Genomic DNA, 20,609 nt, shown 5'->3' on the forward strand with positions numbered 1-20,609 from the left:
TTAATAGGAAATCATTTCTTCGGGAGAGCAGAAGAGGCCAGGTATGAGGGCAGGCTCCTCCCTTCCTTCTTCAGACCACGTAGGGCGTGTCTCCACCCAGTCCAGATGCCTACCTGCTGGTCTTCCTTGGAGTGCGGGGTGGCTTTAGGGCACTAGATCCCAACCGCAGAAAGTCCCACGAGGCACAGCTGCTTCCCTCAGTCTCCGCGTGCGAGAAACAGTAAACAGCGAACGAATCGCCACAAAGACAGTCATGGCTCCCAGGGCCAGGCAGCAGCTACGGTACTGCGGATAACGGTTATTTCGAAAAGGTTGCCAACCTGTGTCCCTGGGCTGTATCGTTCTTTGTGAAGAAGCCCACAGGGGAGAACCGACCCTCACACCATGGCCCTTCGAGCGGCTTCCTCTGGGAAATTGTGTGTGAGCAGATCCTACAGGCCCAGCGGCACTTTCCACACTCACTTTAAACACTTCCTGGGAACCGTGCTGCCCTTAGCATCATTTTTGCAGAACTCCACACTCACAACCTCTTCCGATGGCAGCTTTAGGCGAGGGTGGTCACAGCCTTGGGCGCCCCAACGTCCAACTTCCGGTGAGGGAGGCGCGCGCACGCAGAGCCCAGGTTCCCACCCGGCAGCGCTCCCGGTTCTCAAGGTTCCGGAGGTGGGGTTGTGGTTGGGGGGGAGAACACGCTCGGGGCTCAGGCGGTTGCTACTGGCGTGGCCCAGGCGCCGACCTGCGACCCTGTGTTCGGCCCTGACATCGCGCGGAGGCGACTGGTGGAGCTGGAGCGGTGGCCCCGGCGGTCCTGGCGGCCGAGGTGGGGGGGTCATGCTGTGCTGGTTGCGGAGCTTCGTGCTGCCCCCTGCGGCCTGCCAGAGTGACTATTCCCAGTTGGCCTATGAGATCCTCTTCGAAGACCTGGACAGCAATGGGGATGGTGTGGTGGACATCGTGGAGCTCAGAGATGGGCTGAGGAACTGGAATTCCGCCTTTGATTCCAACTCAGAAAAGGTGAGCCACGGAGGGAGAGCATGTGGTCCTGCGCATGCTGGAAAGACATTGTCGCACTGAACGGACCCAACCTGCCACCCTGTCCCTTTCAGAATTTTCCAGAGCTTTCCTGAGCTGTGGAGCAGGAGTGGAATCCCCCTTTGTTGGGTTCTTCATGCAGAATAACACAGCCACAGTGAAAACATGTCATCATTCTCAAAATAGTCGTTATCTGTAGTGACAAAACCGCCCTGGCATTTTTGAAGGAGATTCTGGGGTTCCGAACATTTCCTGTCCAGAAGGGTCAGGACTGTGCTAGCTTTTGTCCAAAGTAAGCCTGTTGTTCTCAAGAGGCTTTCAGCCTATGGGAACTTGTCTTAGGAACTGTACACAGATGAGTATCCCAGAACCGGTGTCTTTGACTTAACAGTTCCCAAATCCAAGGCAAGCCAACAGACTTATATTTTATTAGTATCTTTCATAAACTAGGATTTTTATGAAAACTAGGCCCACCATCCCAGGGCCCATTTCTAGTCTCCTGGTCTACAGGTGTTCCAAGTTAAACACACTAGTCAAAAGGTTTGTGGCGCCACAAGCGAGAGAGTAATCTTTCTGGGTCTGGGTTAAGAAAGTAATTTTCGCCGGGCGGTGGTGGCGCACGCCTTTAATCCCAGCACTCGGGAGGCAGAGGCAGGCGGATCTCTGTGAGTTCGAGACCAGCCTGGTCTACAAGAGCTAGTTCCAGGACAGGCTCCAAAGCCACAGAGAAACCCTGTCTCGAAAAACCAAAAAAAAAAAAAAGAAAGTAATTTTCTAAAAGACAGTTCCATTCATTTACCTGCAAAGTACATGAGTTCGTTTTTCTTTATGACTGAACAAAATTCAGTTGTATATATGCACCACATTTTCATTATCCATCCATCCGTTGCTGAACATCTAGGCTGTTTTCATTTCCTAACTATTTTGAACAGAGAGGTGATGAACATGGCCCAACAATTGTTTCTGTGGTAGGATATAAAGTCCTTTGAGTATATACCTGTTGAGTAATATAACTGGCTCATATGGCAGATCTATTTATAGCCTTTTGAGGATCCTCCCCTGACACTGATTTCCATCCTGGGGGCAGAATGAAGTGGGACCTGAAATTTTTTTAATATAAGAAGATATTTATACACAGTGTTAAGATGTGTTATCTCAAGGCAAGCAGTGGGGTGGGACTTCTTAATTTCATTCCTATTTTAAGTGAGCCTTGGACCACCCTGCCACCTTCCTTTCCCCAAGAGTGATGGTAATGTTCTGAAGGAGAATAAAGCTATTAAAAAAAAAAAAGGACCTTGTTCTACAGAGCTGAAAACCAAGTAAGCAGTGGATAACATTCCCCACATCTTGTAAACTGGCCACTTTTCAGTTTCAGTATCTTGGTACCCATGATGTCAGCTTCTAAAAACTTAGTCTTCTGTACCCTAGCCCTAAAGTTTGCTGCGTGGAATGTTCCCAAGCCTGCAAACATGTCAGAACATGCTGGGCTGTTGCTTTTCCTACTCAGTGATCTGAAATTAAGCTAAGTGCTCTTAATCAAAAAGTTGCATTATGTCAGGGAAATTGAATCCTTCATGTGATCTTTAACCTAAAAGCTTCTACTTGGTAATTCCTAAATGTCTGGTGAAGGCATTAATTCACAGTATCTCACTGTGCTAGTGCATTTCAGGATAATTTCGCATGCTTGGATAGCTGCTGACTTAGTAGCTTTGGACCTGAGACTCAGAGCCCAGAAGAGAACAGGATGGAGACCCTAGACTAGGACTGTGTGGTTTTCTGCTTGCTGCTATGCCTGTTGACTGTAATATACTTCTTTCTCTTGAGCTGGTTCCACTTCCTGTTAGCAGGTCTCTTTGGCAGGTACCCAACGATTCTGGCACCTTTAACATCTTGGATTCTCCAAGACAATCCAGGTTTCAACTTCACAGCTTCATGGAATGGCTTCTCTACTAGGTTTCCATTCAGGGACATTGCTGACACATGCCTGACCTCAGTGGCTTTCTTTAGGGACAAATTCCATAACCCCTTTCTTCTAACTTTCTTTAACTCTCAGATGGCCAAAGCTGCCAAATTCTGCTACTTGCTGGAACTGAATCATGCCCCCTTGTTCAGTTACCTCTTCACCAGCTTTCTGTCTTTCACTGCCTAAGCTTGGTTGTCCTGAAACTTGTGCTACAGACCAGACTGGCATCAAACTCAGAGATCTGCCAGCCTCTGCCTTTCCAGTGCTGGGATTAAAGGTGTGTGCCACCACACCAGCTCTAAACTTGTCTTTAGTTCTTTTTCAAAAGTTGGAAACTTAACTAGCTCTTACCCTGAGGTCACTACGCCCTATATTCCATTTTTTAAATCTATTTATCTCTTTGAACACAGGATTTAGCTCTCTTCTACCTCCTGGTGCTCTTTTCTTCTCAAATTGTACATTTTCTATTTTTCCTTGCTCAGCTTGCTCTTTTTCAATATAGATCTGCATAAGAGTGAAGAGTACTAACAACTGATAGAGTCCATTCTAGACTGTTTTGAGATTTCCTCTGCCAATACAACTAATCCAAAACTCTTCAATTTAGCCTCAGGCAGATTCTTCAGGCAAGGGCAAAAACCAGCCATCCTCTTTCATCAAAATATCACAAGAACAGTCTCTAGGCTAAAAGTTCTCATTTGAAACTTCTTGAGCCAGGCCCCTATAGTTCAAATCATTCTCAGCACTACTGTCTTCCATGTTCCTCCTAGGATGGCTCATTAAGCCCTCACTTAAAGTATTTAGCTGCTTTTCTGATTCAAAGTCCCAAAGTCCACATTCCTTCAAACAAAAGCATGGCTAGGTCTATCACAGCAATAGCCCATTTCTGGTACCAACTTCTGTCTTAGTTAGGATTTTATTGCTGTGAAGAGACACTATAAGCTTGGCAACTCTTCTAAAGGAAACCATTTAACTGGGGCTGGCTGATAGTCAGTTACTGTCATGGAGAGATGCATGGTGCTGGAGAAGGAGCTGCCAGTTTCACATCTGGACTGGCAGGCAGCAGGAAGTGACTGAAACACACTTCTCCAACAAGGCCACACCTCCTAATAATTCCACTCCCTATGGACCTATGTAGGTCATTTTAAATCAAACTACCACAGACTGTGTTTCTTAGAAATGTAACATTGAGTACTGCATCTTTGTTAAATTGGCTTTTGGCTTAGTATTTGTCTGATATGTTAGATCGGGGAAATTGAGTTACTGTGCTTTTCCAAAATGCAGGTGTATTGGACTCTCCTTGTCTGGTGTCATTGGCAGGCATTTTGGATGAGTGGAACTACTCCTTGACTTTCTGGATCGAACAATTCCAGTCTCCATGATTCTTTGTAATCAAGGGAGTTGAGCATTTCTTTTCTGGGTAATTATTAATGGAGTGTGCCCTGTGGCTGTGTGTATAAACTAGCATCTATGTAGAACCGGGTTACGTTTTATGCTGTGTTTCTGAGGGCAGCCAGCTCAGTTTTAAAGTGGGCATGAGGTTGACTGATGTTTCTAATTGCCTACTAAACCTGGCAGGAACAGAGAGATGACGTCAAGATTTATGTGTTAGTCCCTGTACTCTTGGACCCAACTTCCCTTTTTTGGGTTTCTGTCTTACTGCAAGTAGTCAACCATATTGCTACTCCTTGTGGCCTATGTGTAGTTAGACTTGGATGGGCCTTCCAGCAACTATGTTAGAACGCCAGGGAAGCTAGGTGGCTACCTCTGGTTGTCTTTTGTCATGAAGAGATTCTATCTGGCCTTATTCTGACTTCAGTGAATTGGGAGCGACGTCATGCTTGAAGTGAGATTGTTGTTCTTGTTCTTATCCTTCACTTCTGCCAATTATGTACCTGTTTTAGGCTTGCTTCTAAATCTTAGGGGTTTCAAAAAGATGTTCTCGTATGTATGGTCAAATAGTTAAGTTTTCTGGTGTGTGTGCATCTGGTGGAGAGGAGCCTAAAACTTTATTCTGTGATATTGTTAATATCACTGTCAAAGATTTATTTTGAAAGTAAAACTTTGTATTTCTGCCATACATAGAAAGCTAGTAGATTATAAATAACCATAAAATGGACATTTTAAAAGTTGTAGTTTAAAATTTTGTTTAAATACCATATTACCAGGTGAAGTTGAGACTTCTACTCTGGTTTGTGTGTTTTAAGAAATTGGTAAGTTTTGAGGCATGTTAGAATAATAGAGACATTTCTCATGATATAGTCAAGAAGGAATGGTACATGAATGTCAGTGTTCTGTTCAGGTCAAGTCCAAGAAGGGTTATCCAAGATAAAATTTAGGCTCTCTGCAGTAGGGAGGTCCAGCTTCTGAAGGACTGAAACTTGCAGCTTTGCTAAAGCCTCTTTTTATTGTTACACAAATTTTTCCACTATCGAGTCAGTTTCCGCATACCAAAACCTCTTATCTGGAGTTGTTTGAAGGATTTGCCTAAGCAGTTCTCAGCCACAGACCTCCTGGTTTGCCAAGTCCTCTCAAGACTCAGTTTTGCAAAGGCTCTGAAATTCTTCAGGAAGAACTCAGAGAAGAATCACTGACTTTAAACAAAAGGTTTAAAGTTCAAAGCTTAGGTGCTGTGTCTCTAAAATTCAAGCCAGATGCAGTGGCTCTGTGGAGCAAAGACTAATTTTCTCAAGCTGTGATTTAATACTGTTCTCATGTGTTGTGGTTTGAAAGAAAATGGTCCCCAAAGGATGGCACTATTAGAAGTATGGCCTTGTTGGAGGGAGTGTGCCACCATGGAGGTGGGCTTTGATGTCTCCTACGCTAAAGCTACATTCAGTGTAGACACAATCTTCTTGTTGCCTTTGAATCAAGGTGTAGAAATCTCAGCTCCTTCTTCAGCACCATGTCTGCCTGCGTGCCGCCATGTTGCACTGTAATGATAATGGACTGAACCTCTGAAAATGGAAGCCACCCCAATTAAGTGTTTCTTTATAAGAGTTGCTGTGGTCATGGTGTCTCTTCATAGCAGTAGAAATCCTAAGATATCATGAGCACACCATATATGTTCTGTTTAATGGAAACCACTAACCTGAAGCATTAATTTGAGATTTTTTTTGTAGCATTTCTCCCCTCTTTATCTTTTCTTCCATTCATTTTGTTTTTAGCAAATTGTGTAGTGTAGGTGTTTCCCTGTGCTGGCAGCTACTCTCAAATAACCACTCAGAGTCTTAATTACAAATGCTTGGTCAATGGCTCAGGCTTGACACTAGCTAACTCTTACATTTATATTTACATGTATAAATGTTTTATGTGCATTAATGTTAAGTATACTGTGTTTGTATCTGGTGCCTGTGGAGTCCAGAGAGGATGCTAGATCCCTTGGAACTGGAGTTACAGGTGGTTGAAAGTAGCCATGTGGGTGCTGGGTACTGAACCCAGGTCCCTGGAAGAACAGCAAGTGTTCTTAATTGCTGGGCCATCTATCCAGTCCTATAATGTTAACATTTTTATTTTAAAAAGCTTAAGGACAAAGCTGGGCAGTGGTGGTGTATACCTTTATTCCCAGCACTCAGGAGGCAGAGGCAGGCAAATTTCTGTGAGTTCGAAGCCAGCCTGGTCTACAAGAGCTAGTTCCAGGAGACTCCAAAGCTACAATTAAACCCTGTCTCGAAAAAAAAAAAATGAGTAAGGACTTAGTGAGACTCGAACAAACATGCTTACTTCACAAGGGTAGGTGTTAAACCATAATCTGAGGAACATCAGAGTTTCATGTTTATCCCATTTAGTAGACAGATTTTTTTATCGTCTCTGATGGCAAAGGCTCTATACCTTAGTATCCTTAAGCCCTTGAGGTATGTGTAATTGAAGTAAATATTTACTAATAAATTTCATAATGATTTGAGATGACATGATGGCTCTTGACTTCAGTACTGCATGAATCTAAAAATATTGAATAATTGAATGTGTCTAGGCTTACATTAATGACTAAACACTAGGGAATGGACACTTATAATGGAAACCATATAGTATGAGTGAAATGAGCTAACGCTAGCATGGCGTAATGGCGTCACATATAATTGTTGCAATGAGTTTCTTCTCTTGTAGACCATTTTTCGGGCTGCAGATTCCAATGCTGATGCAGGACTAGATTTTGAAGAATTTGTACAGTACCTTCAAGACCACGAGAAGAAAATGAAACTGGCATTTAAGAGTCTGGACAAAAATAATGATGGTGTGTGTATGTATTCCTCACAGTTAGCTTGATATGCATAAGTACTAGTGCTAATGAATAATTTACTAGCCTTTTTAATTTCTTCCTACTGTCAGATCTAATTTATTATTTAGCAATAATTTTTATATTACAGAGAATAATTTAATTGATGTCTTTGGGTTTCTATAGCTGTGATAAAGAACAGAACCAAAAGAAACTTGAATTTCTTCTTTTTGTAGGAAATTTTTGAGGTTGCAAATCTTACTGTGTAGCCCTTGCTGGCCTGAAACTTGCTATGTAGACCAAGCTGGCCTTGAACTTACAGAGATCTCCCTGCCTCTGCTTCCTGAGTGTTGAGATAAAAGGTGTGCACTGCCATGTCCAGCACATTCATATATATAAAACAATTCCTCACGTTGTGCTGACCCCCATCCAGAAAATTATTATTTTGTCTGTTTTTTTTTTTGAGACAGAGTTTCTGGGTGTAGCTTTGGAGCCTGTCCTGTAACTTGCTCTATAGATCAGACTCCAGGCTGACCTCAGACTCAGAGATCTGCCTGCCTCTGTCTCCTGAGGAATGCTGAGATTAAAGGTGTGTGCTACCACTGCTCAGTATAAGATTATTTTCTTCTACATCATAACTGTAATTTTACTGCCAATACGAACTGTATGTAAATGTCTGTTTTCTTACGCAGTCGCTATCAAAGGGTTGTTCAACCACAAAGAGGTCACAGCCCACAGGTTGAGAACACTGCTATACAACAGTTGCTAACACTTCTTTTCAAGTTTAATTTATTTATTCTTTGAGACAGAGTTTCACTGTGTAGTACTGGCTGACCTTGCACTCACTATGTAGATAGAGATCTGCCTGCCTCTGCCTCCTGAATACTGGGATTAAAGGCGTGCTCCACCATACCTGCCACATCTGATATCTTATATCTTTAGTAAAATGAGTTTTGCAGAGGTTTATATCCTCAAAATTTAAAGCTTTGTGTATTGGGTACTCTTTTTTTTTCTTTTTCTTTTCTTTCTTTTTTTTTTTTTTTTTGAGGCAAGGTTTCTCTGTGTAGCCATCCTAGCTGTCCTGGAACTCATTTTATAGACCAGGCTGGCCTTGAACTCAGTGGGTCACATAGAAAAAGACATGGAAATAATGGAGAATTTCTTAGGAAGAGAAAAAAGGTTTCACTGGGAAAAGGGAGATTAGAGAGGGTATGAAAATTGCTAAAATTTACTATGAAACTGTCAAAGAAGGTAAAACTGACAAAAACAGAAGGGAGAAAAAGTTTATTCTGTTGCACGGTTGAAGGGTACAGTCCATCCTGGTGGGAAGCCCGAGTGGTGGGGCTTGAAGCAGCTGGTTGACAGAGATGAATGAATTCCAGTTTGCTTTCACTAGTTTACACACACACACACACACACACAGAGAGACCACACACACATATGTATATGTAGGTTTTGGATCCATCTATGGAATGGTGCCACCCACAGTGGGCAAGGATTCCCTTCTCAATTAATACAGTCAAGATTATCTCCCAGGTATGCCTAAGGGGTAATTCTAGGTGCTGTCAAGTTGACAGTTAACACTGCTATTTAGAGGTCAATTTTTACATTTTGATCAGTTTCTTAATTCCAAATAGACTTTGTTTCTTTCTTTGTTTCTTTTTTCTTTACATGAGCTCGCAGTTACATATGTATAGTTTGGTGTTCCGTGTTCCTTTTAATGTTATATTGTGTTATCATTTCTTTTGCAAACGTAATTTTTAGTGGCTGGGAAATATTCCAGTTGTGTGGCTGTCCTGGAAAGAATGAAGATATTCTAGAGACACCATGCCCCTACTCCCTTTGGTTATCAGATTGTGGAAATAATGAATCTCAGGACACAGGGTTTTCCAAAGGAGTGTTCTGCTGGGAGAAGGAAAAGACTGGCTCATTGGTTCCCCCAGAAGGAACCTGGAAAGAGACTTCACACAGTTTCAACAACCTGTCATGTTTATAAAAGAGAGGTGGAGCTGGGACCATGAGGATGGGTGACCTTGACCAGGACTGCTTCCTTCCTCAGACCTCTGGTTCTCTGTTTAAACCTGAACCATGTGTAAAGATGGACCTAGTGGGTGGTGGATCACTGGGCCTTCTTGTTCTTCCTAATATGGTCATACTTAAGAATCCCCCCCACCCCTTTTCTGGTTTTCACCATTGTATCTTTTTGCTTTCTTATTTATAATTTATTTTTACCTTTTATGTGTACATATGTGTGCTTGTGTGGATATGTGTGTCTGTTCATGGGTACAGGTGCCCATGGAGGTCAGATGCTTCAGATCCCCTATAGCTAGAGTTCCAGGCAATTGTGAACAGCCTGACATGGGTCCTGGGAACCAAATTTAGTTCCCCTTTAAGAGCTGTATACACTCTTAATTGTTGAGTCATCTCTCCAACCTCATTTTGTTTTTAATTGTCTTATTGAGGACAAGTGGCCCAGTGTGACTTACTAGCCTGGCTGTGACCCTAACAACTCTGGTAACAGGATGTGGATCATCCAGTCATTCTCATATTGTTAGTTCTGATCATTTATAAACAGTAGTGCAGTCATTATCTAAACAGGTTTTCAGACCTAGTTATATTCTGGTTAATTACAGCTGGTCATTTGCTGGCCTAAGATAGATAAACTCCAGTGTTGTTGTGGAATTTTATTCTGTTCTTGACTGCTACCATCATGGTCATTTGTGAAACTGAAAACCCTCAGATAATTAGTGAGGTTAAGATGCTTTTAGGAAAATGTAGTATTTCTATTGTCCCTGTTATAATTAATCTTGGTTACCAACTTGAATTAATCTGTTAAGAGACATGCCTCTGGGCAAGTCTGTGAGGGGACTTTTCGGAAGGATTAACTGTAGGAGTGATGTGTGTGTGGTGGTATATGGGTTGGGTTGGTGTATGCGTAGAAGGCTTGGGGGAAGACACTCCCTAGAGTGGGCAGCACTCTTTAGCAATGTTCCAAGTATAAAGAGTCTGAGTAAAGGAAGTTCTATTTTTTTTTACCTGTGAATTTATCTACTCTTGTTGTTACTGCTACTAGCATCTTTTGCTGACATTGGAGCACAACATTTGGTTTTAATGAGAATGACCCCTCTAAAGTACATACATGTAAAAACCTGGTCCCCAGTTGGTGGAAGTGTTTGGGAAGGATTAAGAGGTGCGGTCTGGTGAGAGAAGGTGTCTGGGGGTGGGCTTGAGGTTTCAAAAGACTTGCATCATTCCCAGTGTGCCTTCTGCTTCTTACTCGTGGATCAAGATGTGAGCTCTCAGATGTTCCTGCTGCCATGCTTTTGCTCCACTCTCATGGATGCTAACTGTCTGAAACCACACACCTATTAAACACTTTCTTTTGTAAGTTGCCTTAGTCACGGTGCTTTATTGCAGCAATAGAAAAGTAAGGCAGCCCTAAAACTGAACTGAAGACAGTTTAGGCTCCAGGAATCCTCTAGCCCTAAGATGAGACTGATGAGCTATTCAGTCTCATGGACTAAACACCTATGAAATTTTCAGCCTCTCCACCATACAGATAATCATTGTTGGACTACCCAGCCCATCTTGCATAGACCAGTGTAATAAATGTTCATTTAATAAGTTTTTTTCATTTAGAGAACCTTGACTAATACATCTGTTAATAAACATTGGTAGTTGAAAATGCTCCTGAGGTAAAATAAGTTTGACACCAAGAAGAAATTCTCAAGTTGTTATATTAGTATCATGCTCTAAGTCTTGATAAGTCAAACTGGAATATTACAAATTAGCCCCCAAAGACCTTCAGAGATACCATTCTAGAAGCATTACTATTTGCCCTACTGCCTTTGAGGATGAACTGTTACAGGGAACTGTGGGTGGAATCAACCCTTTCTGTCCTGAGTTGGTTTTTGATCATGGTGCTTCATTATAGCAAGGTGAGAATGCCTTACTGAGAAAAGGTATCGAGCAACATGGCATAGACAAGACAACATAGACAAGAATTATGGGTTAATTTAAGTTGTAAGAGTTGGTTAATAATAAACCTGAGCTAATAGGCCAAACAGTTTATAATTAATATAAGCCTCTGTTTGTTTCTTTGGGACTGAATGGTTGCCGGACTGGGGTGGGGGGACAAACTTGTGTCTACACATTTTGATGTTGTTGATATAAAGAATGATACATATATTCAAGAATTATCAGGGCCAGTGAGATGACTCCATGAGAAAGGTGCTTGCTGTGCAAACCTGACAACCTGAATTTGACCCCTGATCCCACAGTAGAAGAAGAGAACTGATTCTTTTTTTTTTTTTTTTTTTTTTTTTTTTTTTTTTTTTTTTTTTTTTTTGGTTTTTCGAGACAGGGTTTCTCTGCAGCTTTTTTTAGAGCCTGTCCTGGAACTAGCTCTTGTAGACCAGGCTGGCCTCGAACTCACAGAGATCCGCCTGCCTCTGCCTCCCGAGTGCTGGGATTAAAGGCGTGCGCCACCACCGCCCGGCTGAGAACTGATTCTTGAACATTGTCTTTTGGTCTCCACATATATGCGGTGGCACTTGGACATGCCTATGAACCTCAACAATGACCAACATGGCACAATAGCCCTAAGGGTGCAGTAGTGACACACAGACCTTGGCAGTAACCAACAGCTCTCTTATTGGACATAAGGCCCGCTCAACATGAGGGAGATCATGGCTGGTACTGGGACCCTAGCCAATTACACAGGACTAGTGAAGTCATGGATCTTGGAGAACCTGCAACTGCTGCATACTAAACCAGCATGATCCCTAACTACATTATAAATATTTGTCCTTATACCCACAGAGAAGTGTAGTCTTCATTCCTCATCAAGGAAATTTCTCTTTGCAACAGATGGAGATCATTGTTGAAGATCACAACTGATCAAAATGCAGAGCTGTGGAGTCAAGTCCCAAGTGATATCATCTACAAAACAACTTCTGCACCTAAGGTTCAGGGATCATTGCTGAGTCAGAGGGCAGAAAGTTACACGTATGAAGTCTCAACATGGCTGCCTAAACAAGACCTGAACAGTTTTATACTAATGTGGAAGGAGGAAAGCTCAAGAAACTTCTACCTTAGACAAAGAGCAATAGGCAACTAAGGAATTCGGAGAGCTAGACAAATAGTCTTCCCCAGAGAAGGGCATACCAATTGGTTATTCAGGAACAAATGGTTAGCCTTAAAACATACACATACAGGTAACACTATGTGAACTAATCAGGCTGTGTTTATATATTTAAGAATACATGCATATATAAATTTATAGACATATACATACATACATATATATTTATAATAACAATTAAAAAGAGGCCATATATTTGTGAGAAAGCAGGGGAGGGTATATGGAAAAGGTTGGAGGGAGGAAAAGGAAGGGAGAAATTATATTGTAATATTAAAATAGAAAAAGATATAATAAAAGTAAAAGAATCTGATTTATGTGTTATATTTGTGTTTTATAGTTTGAGGAGAATATGGATTTTTTAATTTTCTCTTCACAGCTATTAGCAATGTGAAAATGAACTGCATAGTAGGCATATTGTATATACACACACACACATATGACACACACATATGACACACATACATATACCTTGGTAAAACCAACAGCTTTCTTATTGGACTTAAGGCTTACTTAACAAGAGGGACAATTTAACTTATATATATGTATAATATATATACTTATTTATATACTTAATTACATATTATATTTAACTAAATTATATATATATATATATTTATATATACATACACATATTATTTGAGTTATTTAGCACAGTACATGTTTCTGTTAAAAGAGCTTGGCTCTATAAGGATCTTTTAAAGATTACTTTATAAATAATTATTTATTCTTGTCCCCGGAGTCAGGTCTTCAGCACCAACTTTTCTGTCCTTTATTTCAGTTCAAATAGGTGTGAGAGTCAAATGTGTTATTATGTGTAGTCTTTGGGCAGATGTGGTTTGGCGTTTAGAGTAACGCACTGCGCCTGTGCTATGTGCTGTCCGTGCCACGAGCTGGTATGGCACTTATGACGATAAATGCTTTCTTCCTGAAACAGGAATGTTCACACTTAATGAGATAAACCACTAAGTAGAACTTATCTTGTCTCAATTTAAAGAGACTTTTCTACCAAATGTAAACTTGGTGCCAACCTTTTGTAGTTTTTAGGCTTTGAGTTAAGGGTTTGAGAGTAAAGACCCACCAAACTCAGGCTTCTAAATCAAAAACAGTTGCATTCTAAGCATATTTTGCTTTTGTCATCTTTTCAGATACTTAACTTGGTATTTCTCACTTTTTCAAGGAGTTATAGATGCTTCAGAAGTAGTTGCTGCTGTGCAGTCACTGGGAATCCACATTTCTCTCTCTCAGGCAAAGGATATCCTGAAAAGGTCAGCCTGCGCTCCCATTCTTCCTTAGTTTTGTGTTTTATGGTTTATGCTGGAAACTAATTGCTATGCATGTGACATTTCAAGCTCCTTTTCTCATTTTGTAGGGATAGTTTAAAATTCAAATGAGTTTACATTTATGAGGTGATTGAACATATCTACAAATGAGACCACATGTATAAAAAGGCAAAAAGAAGAGATAAGCCAGAGGAGAGTTGGAGAAAATCTTTGCCAACTGTACTCCAACAGAGGATTAAGATTCAAAAATGTATAGAGCTCAAACCACTCAACAATAAAACAAAGAACCCAATCAAACACTGTCTGTGGGGTTGGGGAGATGGCTCAGTGGGGACAGTGCCTGCTGCATGGGCATGGGGACCCAAGCTCTGTCCTCAGAGCTCATGTAAAGCTAGCAGAATGGCGCATGCTTGCAATCCAGTAGCAGGGTGGAAACAGTTGGCTCTTGGGTGTTTGCTACCAGTGTCTCTCTAGCTGAGACACTGAGCTTCAGGGTTAGATCTGTCTTAGAAAGTGAGCTGGAGGCTGGATTGAGGAAAGGCATTCTAGGTCAACTGTAGGTCTCCACACATGCTGCACAGAAGAGCGTACCTGCACACGCAAACATGCTTGCGAGATCACGGGCCGGCTGGTGAAGCTGCTGTTTTGCTGAATGGGTATGATGTGTCTATCGGATTGCCTGTAGGTAACTGGTTTATGTCTAGCAAAGGGTTACTATTTCTGTCAGCTTTTGTCAGAGAAGCTTCTCTTTGCAGTGGTCAGAGGTAACTATCAAAGTGCTAGGAATAAGTGAGTGTTGGATGCTCAGCCATAATTGGAACATCAATATCACCCCCTAAAAGGTCCAGGGAGCATCACGATAGAAGAAGAATGTAAGAGTCAGAGGAAGATGGGGGAGAAGTTGTGTGGAACATGACTTAGGGCGTGGTGTGGTCTGCACTCCTAACTTAGAGCACCTGTGATTCCCTACATTTTAGGCTGTTCCCACCCTTGAGGGTTTATATGTAGTTTCTGGTTGACAGGGGAGGGGAAGACCTTTTCTTCAGTGGTACAGCCCCTGGTAAGGTGCTCATGCTCCATTAAACAAATCCTCACCCACGTTCCTGTAAGCACATTAGGTCTCTCTCTCTCTCTCTCTCTCTCTCTCTCTCTCTCTCTCTCTCTCTCTCTCTCTCTCTCTCTCACACACACACACACACACATGAACACTACACACATGACATGGATGTGTAAGTTCCTCATTGGGAGGAAATCAGGAAGTTGGGAGGGGAATGAGAAAGTATAAAGGTGAAGTGAATTATGATCCAAAGACACGTACATATTTGTAAATTTTGTAATGAAACTAATTATTATGAATAATTAATGTATCAACAATAAATATATGGGAAGTATATAAATAAATAATATTTCCAGGAATCTATTAGTTTCACCTAAGTTTTCAAATATATTGACATGTTTGTTCACCATCTTCTTTTTTTCAACAACTGAGATTTTATTGATTGAGGAGAATTGCACAGATATTTCAGTTCTTAGCACATTAGACCCAACTCTGAAGTCATATACTATGTTGAAGAGCCATGTGTGTTTCTTTATGGACAGTTCATTGATGTTCCAGCCTCAAATGTAAGACTTCCCATAACCAGGCAAATGCTCAGTATCTTCATTTCCACAAACTCATGGTTTTATATTATATGTGGCACACATTCAAAAATCTCCATCTTTCAGAGAACATTATTACAACAGTTAGGAAAATGAACTGCCATTACCAGAGGTGCTATGGTCCTGTCTGGGCTGGGAGTGAGTAGTGGATTTCTAGGAAACGGTTCTGCTAGAAACGTGAGACCAGATGTAACTGAAACTATCTCAGACATAAACGCACAACTGAAACTCCCAATTGCAGTTTAGTATGCTTGGCATTGTAGGATGTAAAGCTAGCCCCTCCCCCCCCATGGGATGTCAACTGTCCCCGAGACTGTCACAGCCTCTCCCGGTTCAGTACCCCGCCATATTCTGTTGTAGCAAAAAATAAACAACCCGTGAATGATTTCACCTCGTAAAAAAATTATTTACACTTAAAAAAATGGGCTGAGGTGGATCTCCCCGCTGCCATTTAAAAATGTTGCTAGAGCTTCTAAATAACTCACATTTGCTAAATAGTTTATAAAAATATTCCTCTGGATTGTACAAGAAGGGAGGTGGGGACCGCTGACAGGCATGATGGACAGTCAGCTGGGCTTGGCTTCTTTCTCTTCTCCTTCAGAGGCTGGGCTCTGGTTTTCCGTGTCACATTTTCTGCAGGCAGATCTGTAGTTTGCTGGTCAGCCACTGCAGCCTCTTTGCCCTTTGCTGCCTCTTCCTTTTGTCTGCACTTTCCCGGTCTGGTGATTTATCTTCTAGCAGAAGCCATTTTCGGTTTTGGGTCCTCCTTCAGGTCCATCAATGGTTTTGCCTGACAGCCTGGCAGAGCGGCCCCTGGGCTGCCTTTGCTGCCGTGTCTGCATGTGCTACGCTAAACTTCCTCTTGGCCATCCTGGCAGCACTAGGTGGGAGGCACATGTGATGCTGAGCCTGCCATAGAGCTACGCTGCTAGCTGCCACCACACTAACCGCAGCGACCTGCCATAGTGGCCTGTGGGAGCTGTTTATCGTATTCTTATAATCTGTTTCCTTTCTCCATATTGATAGTTATGTTCTTCTTCTATTTTAGCCACAAAGTTCATGTGTGTCTTTAAAAAAGTTTCACTGAAGATTTCCTTATTTTATTTTTAGATTTTTACTATTTTAGTTGTATGTATGTATGTGGATGGCACATGTGTGGCATGTGGAGGTCCAAAGGAAACCTGCAGGAGTCTCTGTTGTATTTATGAGCTGTCCCATGCATTTTAAATTTGCTTCAAGTAGTGTATGTGCTTTTCATTGTTAGTACAAATTGCTGCATTATATAATTAGTTCATCAATTTCCAGATTTCTGTTATAGTAAGAATAGTTTTTGGTTTTGGTGGTAGCACCAGGTATTACACCCGTGACCTCACACATGTTGGGCGAGCTCTCTCCCACCGCACTGTACCCAGGAGCAAAAGTGCTATTGCAAGTGCCTTTTGTATGTTCTGCAAGAACTGATGTGCCAACTGACGTTCTCATTCTTCTCTTCTTCCTGAGATAGCGTAGCCACGGACTTTCCAGCAAGCACACTACCCTGAGCACTTTTCTTTTGCGTTGTCCTTTTGGTTTGTTTGTTTGAGATGAGGTCTGTGTAGCCAGGCTGTCCTGGAACTCACTCTGTAGTTCAGAATGGCCCTTGAAACCATTGCCTGTCTCAGTCTCAAGAATGCTGGAACTGCCAGTAGGAGCCACCATAGTCATTTTATGGGCAGGCCGATGGAGTTGTTGTGACTTAGTCTTTGGCCAGTGATGCAAAGGGGCACATACAGAATTGCACTGTGAGTTCCTGCTCTCTGGGAGCTCTGAGTTGCACATCTGTTTGGTTCTACCCATCCATTCTCTATGTAGGCTCCTACTTCTCTGCATACTATTGTTTGGCAACTATCCCCAGCCAGAAACCAGCTTGGTGGGTGCTTGGCTTGTCTCTTTCCTTTTTCTACACAGCACACAGTTCTGCCCACAGTGCCTGTGGACACTCATTTCCTGCATTTTGTCAGAGCACGAATGCTTGCAGTGGTTTTGCTGGTGCTGGACATTAGACAAGGTTACTTGTCAGGCGAATGAATTTTTTTTTTTTTACAAAATTTCCATTTAGAAAGATAGCACTAAAATTTCCCCCACCTCACTGTACATTTTGCCCAGACACACTTAAAAGACATTTTGAAGATGAAGTTTTAATTTTTGTTATTGTGTGTGTGCAGACGCATGTGTGATGTGACACCTGTGTGGAGGGTGGAAGACAGCTTTCAGGAGTAGGTTCCCTCGTCCCACCGTGGGTTCCAAAGTGCACTTTTTCCCACTGAGCCGTCCTCTCTGGAGATGCTTGAAGGCCAAGGGAACACTGAGTTTTAAATGGTGAAAATGGAGTATTAGGTATAAAAAAATGAGCTTGTGTAGAAAAGCTTACTTTGAAGTTGATTTGAAAGCCAACAAGGAAAAAGAGGGTTAAAGGCAAAAATAATCCTAGTAGATCCAAAAGATACAAGGTTATTCAGTCAGATTTATTGACTTAGTCATTCAATTACTCAGTGCTAGAAATGTGCATATGACTTTAAAATAATCTTTCTATCCAAGATATATGAGGAAAATCTGAGAATTACATTCAAATAAACAATTAAAAACAATATATAGTGGATTCCAGTGGAGGGGCAGTCTACAAAGCCTCTGCACTCATATGTGAGTGTGTGTGTGTGCGCGCGCACTTATGTGTATATGTGCATATGGAAGCCAGCTCAGGTGCTGTTCTACAGTGTTTCACAAGTTCCATCCACCTTTTTGTTTGTTTGCTTGTTTTTTTGGTTTTGTGTACTTTTTTGTTGAGATGGGGGTCTCCCAGTGGCCAGAACATTCTGGGTATGCAAGGCTGGCACACCTGGCTTGTTTTTGCATGGGTTCTGGGGACTGATCTTAGATCTTGTTGTTCCAAGGCAAGCATTTTACATGCTGGGATGGCTCTCTACCCCTGGTCATCAGTGCTGTTTGGGAATGGACAATTGTTAAAAATAAGAAAAGTCTGAAAACTGCCTTAATCAAGAGGCATTTAAGGAGGAGTGATAACTTGATAGACTGTTATATCTCAGTGTGATACTGAGGCTAAAAGAACATTAATTTAAAATGAAGGGCATCTGAATAAAGTATAAAATGTAGTTATGAATATTGTGCCAGCCATTAGCCATGAGTTGAAACAAACTACAATCGTGTAAGTGTAACTAATAGGAGAGCACAGGTGTGGGGATATAGAGAGCTCTCTGTATTATCCTCTCAGTTTCTCTTAAAGTCGGACATTGCTCTAAAAGACAGTCTCTTCCTTAAAAAGGGAAAAGGAAAACATGGTGACATTGATAGAACCCCAAGGAATGACTGCAATAACAAACACCCAGGAGCGTTTGACTGCAGTGAGGAGCGGTGCTGCTGTAAGCCCTCTAAACCCACGTAAAATTGTGTTTCAGCATGGACAGCGACGGGTCAATGACAATAGACTGGGATGAGTGGAGAGACTACTTCTTCCTCCACCCTGCGAAAAATGTCAGAGAGATCATTCGTTTCTGGAAGCATTCCACTGTAAGGCTACTCTACATTTTATTGTTTTTATTTTCGTTTAAATGTTGTAGCAGTAAATATCATTACATAATCCCCGTGATAGTTTTAGTCTCAATGACTAACTAAATAAAGATGTGTTATTTACTTTTAACAGTATTCTACTCATTTGGTAAGGGATGTTAGAATTTTATGTGCAAACACAGAAGCCATAATTTGCTTGTGTTAAAAATAATGTTAATACGTGTAGTTGCTTTATCCTAGAAAAGGGAAAAATATGTTTTCCTTTCTTTTTACACAGGTATGCTCAAGTGGGTCTTTTGGCATGGGGAATATAAAATTACATATTAAGATTTCAGATTTAGAGTACAAAAGGAACAAATATACAAACTATCTGCTCTTTTAATTATTTATTTTTTAAAAAGAAAAAATGATCTTTTTTTTTTCATTTTACATACCAATCCCAGTTCCCACTCCCTCCCCTTCTACCATTCCCTCCACCTCCCCAACCCACCCCATCCACTCCTCAGAGAGTGTAAGGTATATTGTTTTGGGGAAGGTCCAAGGTCTTCCCTACTATATCTAGGCTGAGTAAGGTATCCATCCAAAGAGAATGGGTTCCCAAAAAGCCAGTACAGGCAGTAGGGATAAATCCTATTGCTGCTGCCAGCGGCCCCACAGTCTGCCCCAGCTCTACAACTGTCACCCACAGTCAGAGGGACTAGTTTGGTCCTATGCTAGTTCCTTCCCTGTCTGGCTGGAGTTGGTGAGCTCCCATTAGCTCAGGAAAACTGTTTCAGTGGATGACCCCTTCATGGTCTTGATCTCTTTGCTCATATTCTTACTCCTCCCACTTTTCAACTGGACTTTGGGAGCTCAGCTCAGTGCTCTGCTGTGGGTTTCTGCCTCTGTTTCCATCAGCTGCTGAATGAAGGTTCTATGGTGACATTTAAGATATTCATCAATCTGACTAATGGGCAAGGCCAGTTTGGGCACCTTCTCCTCTATTGCTTAGGGTCTTAGCTGGGATCATCCTTGTGAATTCCTGGAAATTTCTTTAGTGTCAGGTTTTTTGCTAGCCCCACAATGGCTCCCTCAGTCAAAATATCTCCTTAGTTGCTCTCATCTCTGTTCTTTCTCCCTCCGACTATCCTGTTCCCTCAAGTTCTCCTACCTTCTTCCCTTCTCTCCCCTTCTTACTCTTCCACTCTCTTGTCTCCCCTTACCCCCATGCTCCAAATTTTGTCAGGCGAGCTTGTCTATTTTCCCTTTCCAGATGGATCTATATATGTTTTTCTTAGGGTTCACCTTGTTACTTAGTTTCTCTAGGGTCATGGACTATAGGCTCATTATCTTTTGCTTTACAACTAGTATCCACTTATGAGTGAGTACATACTATGCTCATATTTCTGGGTCTGAGTTACCTCACTCAGGATGTTTTTTTTTCTAATTTCATCCATTTACATGCAGATTTCAAGATGTCATTGTTTCCCCCCTGCTGAATAGTACTCCATTGTGTAAATGTACCACATTTTCTTTATCCATTCTTCGATTGAGGGGCATCTAGGTTGTTTCCAGGTTCTAGCTATTACAAATAATGCTGCTATGAACAACGTAGTTGAACAAATGTCCTTGTAGTATGATTGAACATCCTTTGGGTATTTGCCCAAGAGAGGTATTGCTGGGTCCTGGGGTAGGTTGATTCCCAATTTTCTGAGACGCCGCCATACTAATTTCTAGAGTGTGTGTACAATTTTGCATTCCCACAAGCAATAGTGG

The 20,609-nt window shown here is 41.7% G+C and overlaps 1 protein-coding gene across 1 annotated transcript in view; it reads left to right on the top strand.

The window, feature by feature from the left end:
- Positions 1-831: 831 nt before the first annotated feature.
- LOC119801018 (calcium-binding mitochondrial carrier protein SCaMC-1-like) overlaps positions 832-20,609 on the top strand; it is a 46,455-nt gene continuing 26,677 nt past the window's right edge. The window contains exons 1-4 of the mRNA XM_038311442.1: positions 832-1,014; positions 7,100-7,226; positions 13,529-13,616; positions 18,743-18,854. Of these exons, the coding sequence (XP_038167370.1) occupies positions 832-1,014; positions 7,100-7,226; positions 13,529-13,616; positions 18,743-18,854 (510 nt within the window). The remainder of the gene's footprint in view (positions 1,015-7,099; positions 7,227-13,528; positions 13,617-18,742; positions 18,855-20,609) is intronic.

Source organism: Arvicola amphibius, chromosome 14, assembly GCF_903992535.2.
Source record: "Arvicola amphibius chromosome 14, mArvAmp1.2, whole genome shotgun sequence".
Taxonomy (NCBI): domain Eukaryota; kingdom Metazoa; phylum Chordata; class Mammalia; order Rodentia; family Cricetidae; genus Arvicola; species Arvicola amphibius.